This window comes from Suricata suricatta, chromosome 5 (genome assembly GCF_006229205.1).
Source record: "Suricata suricatta isolate VVHF042 chromosome 5, meerkat_22Aug2017_6uvM2_HiC, whole genome shotgun sequence".
NCBI classification, from domain to species: domain Eukaryota; kingdom Metazoa; phylum Chordata; class Mammalia; order Carnivora; family Herpestidae; genus Suricata; species Suricata suricatta.
In genome coordinates, this window is record NC_043704.1 from 152,335,115 (window position 1) to 152,342,996 (window position 7,882).

General features: G+C 41.1%; 1 protein-coding gene across 1 annotated transcript in view; it reads right to left on the reverse strand.

Moving 5' to 3' along the window:
* The window catches only part of ULK4 (unc-51 like kinase 4), a 492,439-nt gene that overhangs the window by 332,572 nt on the left and 151,985 nt on the right, over nucleotides 1-7,882 (reverse strand). Inside the window, exon 27 of the mRNA XM_029938787.1 lies at nucleotides 4,881-5,065. Coding sequence (XP_029794647.1) covers nucleotides 4,881-5,065 — 185 coding nt within the window. The remainder of the gene's footprint in view (nucleotides 1-4,880; nucleotides 5,066-7,882) is intronic.

Sequence of the window (7,882 nt, forward strand, 5' to 3'; positions counted from 1 at the left end):
CTGACGCCCAACTAGGTAAGCTGGCAGGAGGCAGGAACCGGCTAACAAAAGAACTCTGCATGACTGGAAGAAGTCACCCTGGGGAAGTGACCAAAGAATTGGCCAAGTGGAAAGAGTAGCAATTCTGTTGAGGGTTAGAGGAGATGCATATCTTAAAGAGGTCCACTCTGCCAATCTGGGGGTGGGGCTGGGGGTGGGGAAGGGTTCCAGAAAATCCAAGGAACTTTAGAGGAAACTACAATGAGAAAGATCCTGTTAAATGAAAAGCCGAATTACTTTACAAACCCATAATAATAATTTTTTAAGTTGATTTACTTAGAGAGAGAGAGAGAGCACACACATGAGTGGGGAGGGGCACAGAGAGGGAGACACAGAATCCAAAGCAGGCTCCACGCTATCAGCACGGAGCCTGACATGGGGCTCCATCCCACAAACCTGAGCCTAAATCAAGAGTCAGACGATTAAGCAACTGAGCACCCCAGGTGCTCCCAAAACCACTATGATTATTAAGTGTTGGGTGGAGCCAAGAAAAAAAATATATATATATACATAAAATAAAAGGAAAGAAAGGGGACACCACATTCAACAAGAAAGAGTGATCTTAGGGAGTTAGAATGGTCAGGACATATCTTATGAAAATATATTGCCAATTACTTAAAATTTAAGTAAAAAAACTTAACTTCCATTAAAATACTAAAATGAGTATTCACAAAAATCTTGAGTAAAAGCCCTCTGTAGCATGACAATAAGAAATGAATCAAAAAATATTTATAGCATTAAGGTTTTTAAGTCAATGGCAAAACCACCATAAACACATCAAATGAAGGAAAAAGTTGCAGAATATTGGTAGAAAAGAGTAAATATTCTTAATATATAAAGAGCTATTACAAACCAATAAACATCCAACCAAAAAAAAAAAGTGGACAAAATCTACGTAAGAAAAATGTAAATAGCCAAGAAGCATGGGACCAGGGGGGATATGACCAACTTCACTAATTTCTGAAGGAGTTCAAGTAAGAGATAACAGGATACAACAAAATAGGTTCACAAATGGAAGCTGGTCATATAAACTCTTCATCATCTCTGAAAAAAATTTGCCAACACATACCCAACAAATGCTCTTACAAATGTATTATTTGTATTAATTAATAATTTTATGATTCCAACCCTAGAGATTCAACAGAAAGAAATCCCAACCCACAGATGTAGCCCTAAAAGTGGTTCTTTGTAGCAGATATTCTTTGCTCTTTGTTCACAATATATAATTGTGAAATACTGGGAAAATCATAGATACTCAGTAACCACAAATTATTTAAATGATTTTTAGTACATTTAGAAATGTAGGTGTAGCAGGGTGCCTGGGTGGCTTAGCTGATTAAGCCTCTGACTCCTGGTTTCAGCTCAGGTCATGATCTCATGGTTCATTAGTTCGAGCTTCATGTCAGGTTCTTTGCTGACAGCATGGAGCCTGCTTGGGATTCTCTCTTTTTCTCTCTCTCTACCTTTCTCAAAAATTAATAATAATATTAATGATAAAGAAATGTATAGACACAGATATTCACAGTATGGTGTCTGGGGACTGGCAGAAAAGACAGTTCTCAGGAGTTAATTTCAACAAGTACAAAGCACCTCCCACTAGAATGGAGAGACCATACAGGGGCACAGGCAGTTATTCACAGAAAACGGGTGCCAAGAGGCAAAACGTGGAGAGTCTCAAATGGCTAGGTAAGCGCTGTTAATATTACTTTTTCCAATTAAAGGTTTTTGAGCAAGGGAAAGATAGGAGGAAAGCAGTGCGTTCAAAGGCATATCTGACAGAATGCAAGATGGATTCAACACTACGGCTTAGAGGAAAGAGATGTGGGAGGGTAGCTCAGGAGACAGTTACCAAACAACAAAGGCTTGGAGGTGAATCCGCCTTGCGAGCCTAACGCCCCCCAGACACTGAGAGAAAAGAGATGATCTACTCTTCGGCATTTTCTGTACAATCTCTTCCAAAATTTGACTAGGTCACCTCCTGAATCAACTCCAAAATTTTATAAACTAAGACAGGGCATAAACCAAATAAAGAGTTGATATCTTGAGAACTTTTCAGTCTTGTGATTTTTGTATGACCTGAGTTCTACATGATACTCCATGGTCTTTCATGGATGCAGTTATCAGAAGTTGTGTATCAGAAGTTAAATGGATAAATAAGTGGATGGAGAAACACACAAATTGTATATACACGTATATATAAGTTTTAAGTGAAAGAAAAATAGGTATGACCTCAACGTATTACAATGTAATTTCATACAGTAAACCCTAATCTCTTCTGGATTTCTTCAACATAATCAACAGCAAATTTTTATTACAAAGATCTTAATGAAAAAAAAAGGACTTCAATAAAGCAACACTCAAAGTTAACAAAATATTATCCAAAAAACCAGAGCGTTAGAATTATCCCAAATCAGAGGGATACAAGAATATTTACCCTTACTTTAACTCCAAAACTATCCCAATTTAGTTTCCTGTAGGTTGTATCCTGGGCGGGGGGAGGGGATCACTATACCTAAATGCACTGAATAGGTACACACTCAAACAGCAAAGGCTTAAGTAAAAGGAACAAAGTAGAAATTTATGATGCTTCTATCTGCTGTAAGAATATTTGTGATTTAAATCATATCAGAAAAATAAAATTAAGGACAAGTCAAAATTGAAATACTCAATCTACTCTGAGTCCCATCAGAAATGGCCAAGTCCATGTCTGTTTAACATAGGATACTTGTGGTTAAGGGAGACAAATACACAATACAGAACCATCTGGACTTTCTTTAAGCAACCCACATATAAACCAGGTAGGCAAACGCATGACTTTTCCTGGATATTATTTCAAAGCAGAAAAACAGCTCTATGGTGTATTGCCACTAATGGAACCCACTTATAAATTCCAATTTCTAAAAGAATATACAATTCCAATTTCTAAAGAATACTGTCCTTTCTGACATTCTAAAAAACAAAGCCTTACTAATTTATGAAGTCATTATGGCCCTGGTGATTGTACAAGTCACAAGAGAATTAGAAAGAAGAAAGGCACCAGTCATTTTCCCCAGGAGAGAAATGCGGAATGCCATATTGTCACAAAAATGCTGTAAGCACATTGATATCAGCATGATCTCTTTTTAAAACACACGAAGCTAAAAGAAAGTATGAAAACTAAAATGCACGTTAGCAAAGGAGCTCTAGCCTAGCAGAGGCAAACCCCAGCCGTTTTCCCCGGGGCTCGCTGCCTGGCTTACAGCCTACCCTGACTATCTTATGCAAAACAACCCCTTCCCCACTCCCCTTACTATCCTTCTCCATCCTCTGACACTGTTCTTTGTTTTAGTTTTCTAGGCTCACAATTAGCTGAAATCACCTTACATACTTGTTTACTTCTTTGGCTCAACCGCTAGAGTGTAATTGCGCTGAGGGGCAGGGATTCAGTCTCGCCCACCACAGCGTCCCCAGTGCCCGGCACGTCAAAGTCACTCACTACATATTTATTGAATGAACTAACTAATTAGAAAGAAAGAGCAAGTAAGAAAAGAAAGGAGGATGAAAGGAATCTTGTATGCACAATCACACAATGTAGCACAAATGACATTATTTACCTTTGTATGAATAGTAAAACTTCTTCCCCAAGAAGAGCAATGGGGCCTTTCCTGAGGGAAGGATCTAGTCCCATTTATGGTTAAATATTGAAGGAGAAATGTCCACACCTTAGGCAACAAGTCTCAGAAAAAAAACATTTAATCAAGAGAAGGCAGCTTTCAATAACGTGAGTTCACTGGATTTTAAACTTCTGAGAGGTGCCGATTCTAATGGATGAAGTCATTCTGGATTTAAGTTTCATTAAATACTGCCTCTTCTGCATGACACTTTCAAATTAAGTCTTGTCTTTCAGCCGAAGGAAATCACAGTCATTTTCCAAGATATATGGCTATTCCTCTTCCCAGGAAAAAACTTTCTCTCATGAATCAAACAGAAAACTCAAGCTGCATTAGCGGCACTCCACTGTCTCAGAGGAGGAGACAGTGAAGGAAGGAAGGCAGGGGCAGCAACGGGGCACACCCCTGGCGGGGCCGAGATTCGCGTGTAACTTTCTTCCGATCAGGAGACCCAGACTACCCATGGCCAACATCACCTCCTTTAGCACGCAGTTTTCTCAAGCTGGTTGCCAAGAGGAACTCAGAGAGGTTTCAGAGCATTGCCGCATTAAAGATGGAGGGACCCCGGGGAAGAAATGTGGGCGCCAAGGGAACATAAGGACTTTGGTCCTACAACTGTCTACCGGGGTGATCAGTGGCCCCAGATAACATGCTCAAGTTCTAGCCCCTGGGACCTGCGAAATCGGCTTTATTTGGAAGGGGCTTACGGGAGCCTGGGAGGCTCCATCATTTAGGTGCCCAACCCTTGAATTCAGCTCAGGTCGTGATCTTGTTGTTCGTGGGTTCAAGCCCTGCATCAGGCTCTGTGCTGAAGGTGCATGTCCTGCTTGGGATTCTTCCTCTCTCTCTCTGCCCCTCACCTACTTGCTCTGTCTCAAAATAAATAAAAACTTAACCAGAAAATAACATAATGACAGATGTCCTTATCCGAGAAAAGCAGAGGCAAATTCAAGGCAGACACAGGAAAGACGGCCATAGAAGACAGGCCGAGATTGGAGTGGATGTTGCTATACACCCAGGATTGCTGGCGGCCATCACAAGGCAGGAGAGAGGCACGGTTTCTCCCTCAGAGCCTCCAAAAGGAACCAACACTGCCAACACTTTGACTTTGAACTTCTGACCTCCTAAACTGTCGAAGAATAAATGGCTGGTGTTTTCAGCCAGCCAGTGTGTGGAAAACCTAATGCACACTGCAAGAAGCTGAGTTCCTCCGACCACCTCAACGAGCCCAGAAGCAGGTTTCTCCCACGGTCTTCCGGCAAGGACACCAGTGGACCCCGGACTTCGATGGCAGGAGAACCGGAGCAGAGAAGCCAGCCGCACCACGGCAGACTTCCCACCCGCTGAGCTAAGTAGAGGCTAACTAAAGCCGCGAACTGTGGGGTGATTTGTGACACATCAATATGAGTCTAATAGAATATTAGAGCTAAATATTACTGTATTATTACATTAGTTAATATCCATAATGAAGAGTTACATAAAAGTTTTGATGGTGAGCATCTTTTTCTTGTTCTTGATCTTAATAGAAATGCCCTTGAGTCAGTTAAGCATTCAGACTCGAAACCGACCACACAATCAGCTGGGTCTCGTGGGTTTCCAGTGCTGACTGCTGCTTGAGTGTTTAAAGAATTCTTGGAGATGTTAACAGACAAGCCGTTGGAAATAGTGTCTTAAGGTCATAAAACGTTGAGAAACACAGAGCTTTAGACAGTTAAATGGGTGAATTGTGAAATTCAAAAGCTAAAGGGTAGTAAACACACAGAACATTTCAGAAAGGACATGTTCCGTGGCAGGTTCCTGAGCTCACTGTGGAAGGCAGCTGGCTTCAGTATATTTCAGTATTTGAGTTATGCTTATGTAAACACTGCTATTTCCAGGGCTCATGGACTTCTTAACTTAAGAAGTACTAATTTCTGAAATACTTGGCTCTGGCAGACAGTCCATGTTCCATAAAAGCTGTGCCTGTCTTGGCCATTATTATATTCCCAGCAACTAGAAGTAGGACTCTACAGTAAGGTGTGCTCAGTTAGTACCCTGAATAGAGAAGCTGATTAAGAGAAAAATATTCCCTCCCTAGCTTACGGAAATAAGCTAGCCCGCTTACTTCTCTCTACTCTATCTCTCCCATGCCTTTGCTACCCCATTCTTGTGTAGAAGACCTACTCCTCTTCTATGCAATCCTATCTAGATTTCAAAGTCTAAATGAAACACCACCTCGCTAGCCATGGTATTATAATTCTCCAGAGAAAAGGCACTGAACAAGTACAACTAAAGTTCATCTCTTCAAAAACCAAAACACATACACTGTGAGGAGGTAATAATTCTTTGCTCTTAATTCATTAATTTATATAGGACGCAATCCATCCTTGATATTTATGATCGATGAAGTGATAGTTAACTTTATGGGCCAGACTGGGCCAGAGCACACAGATATTTGATCAAATATTATTCTGGATTTGTCTGGATGAGATTAATATTTGAGGCAGTAAACTAAGTAAAAGCAGGTTGCCCTCCCTGATGTAGGTGGGCCTCATCCAATCAGTTCAAGCCCCAAGTAAAACAAAAAGGCTGAGTGAAAGGGAACTCCTCTGTCCTGTGCCTTGAGTTGGGACTCTGTTCTTTCGCTGCCTTTGGATTTGAAACATCAGCTCTTCTCCTTTTTAATTAATTTTTTTAATGTTTATTTATTTTTGAGAGAGGGTAAGACACAGCACAAGTGGGGGAGGGGCAGAGAAAGAGGGAGACACAGAATCTGAAGCAGGCTCCAGGCTCTGCACTGTCAGCACAGAGCCCAACGCGGGGCTTGAACTCACTAACCACAAGATCATGACCCGAGCTGAAGTTGGATGCTTAACAGACTGAGCCAGCCAGGTGCCCTGAAGCATTAGCTCTTCTTGAATCTTCAGCCTGTCAGTTTTCAGATTGATATGTAGCCCCAATCAGCTATCCTCATGCTCAGGCCTTCAGACTCGAAACCGACCACACAATCAGCTGGGTCTCGTGGGTCTCCAGTGCTGACTGCTGATCCAGGGTTTCTCAGCCTCCACAGTCACGTGAGCAAATTCCCTATTGTAAATCTCTCTCTATATATACCTCCTATTGGTTCTATTTCTCTGAGAACCATAACTAATATTTAAGAAGATATTTATTTTTACAACTGAGTTTTCATTTATATCACACGGTAGTTCTGATAAGCAGCTGGAACACAGGTATTACATGGTATTTAACGTGATTAAATTACTGTCAGCCCTGACCATGTTGTGAAAGCTATTACAGAAAACATCTACTCCTTCCTGAGGATCATCACCCAGGAGCCATTTAACCAGCAAGTAGAAACAGCATCTATGAGAACAAAGTCCTGTGACTGTGGGCAGAACAGAGAGACAGTGAGGAAGACACACACACAGAGAGGACCGCACACTTCACTCAAAGCCCCAAATCCGGCTATATTTGACGCCAGCACAAGCTCCTACTGTCAGCACATAATTACTTTCCAAATTAGTGTGAGTGTTACAGTTACAAATAAAATAGTCTTCATACAACACTTCTGAGTGAAGTCTCACTCAAAAGCTTGGGAAGCCCATTGTACATGTGCACCTAAAGCCTATCATCTTGGCCTTAGCAGAAGTATTATTTAAGGCCCAAAGAGGGATTAAAACTTTAACAAAATTAAAAGTATCAACAGCTAAAGAGTTCCTGGGTGCCTCAGTCAGTTAAGCATTCAACTCCTGATTTTGGTTCAGGTCATGATCTGACAACTGGTGAGTGTGAGCCCTGTGCCGGGCTCTGTGCTGACAGTGCGAAACCTGCTTGGGACACTGTGTCCCTCTCTCTCTCTCTCTCTCTCTCTCTCTCTCTCTGCCCCTCCCCCACCCACACTCTCTTTAAATAAGTAAATAAACATTTAAAATAAAAAATTAACCTACTCAATAAAGAACACAAATTTTCTATTAATAGCATATCTATATCTATCATTACCAAGAGTTATCAAGAATTATCATCAAAGACCAAACTCCTTGCCAAGACTTCTAGTTTTCCACAATCAAAGTAAATAAATGCATTACTTCTATGTCATGTTTTAAGTTTTCACATAACATTACTGAGCCTTTACTATAAGGCCAGGAGGACTATTTCAAGCCCACGTCACATGTTTGACTATGTACTGTCATCACTATGCCTGTACTATTACAATC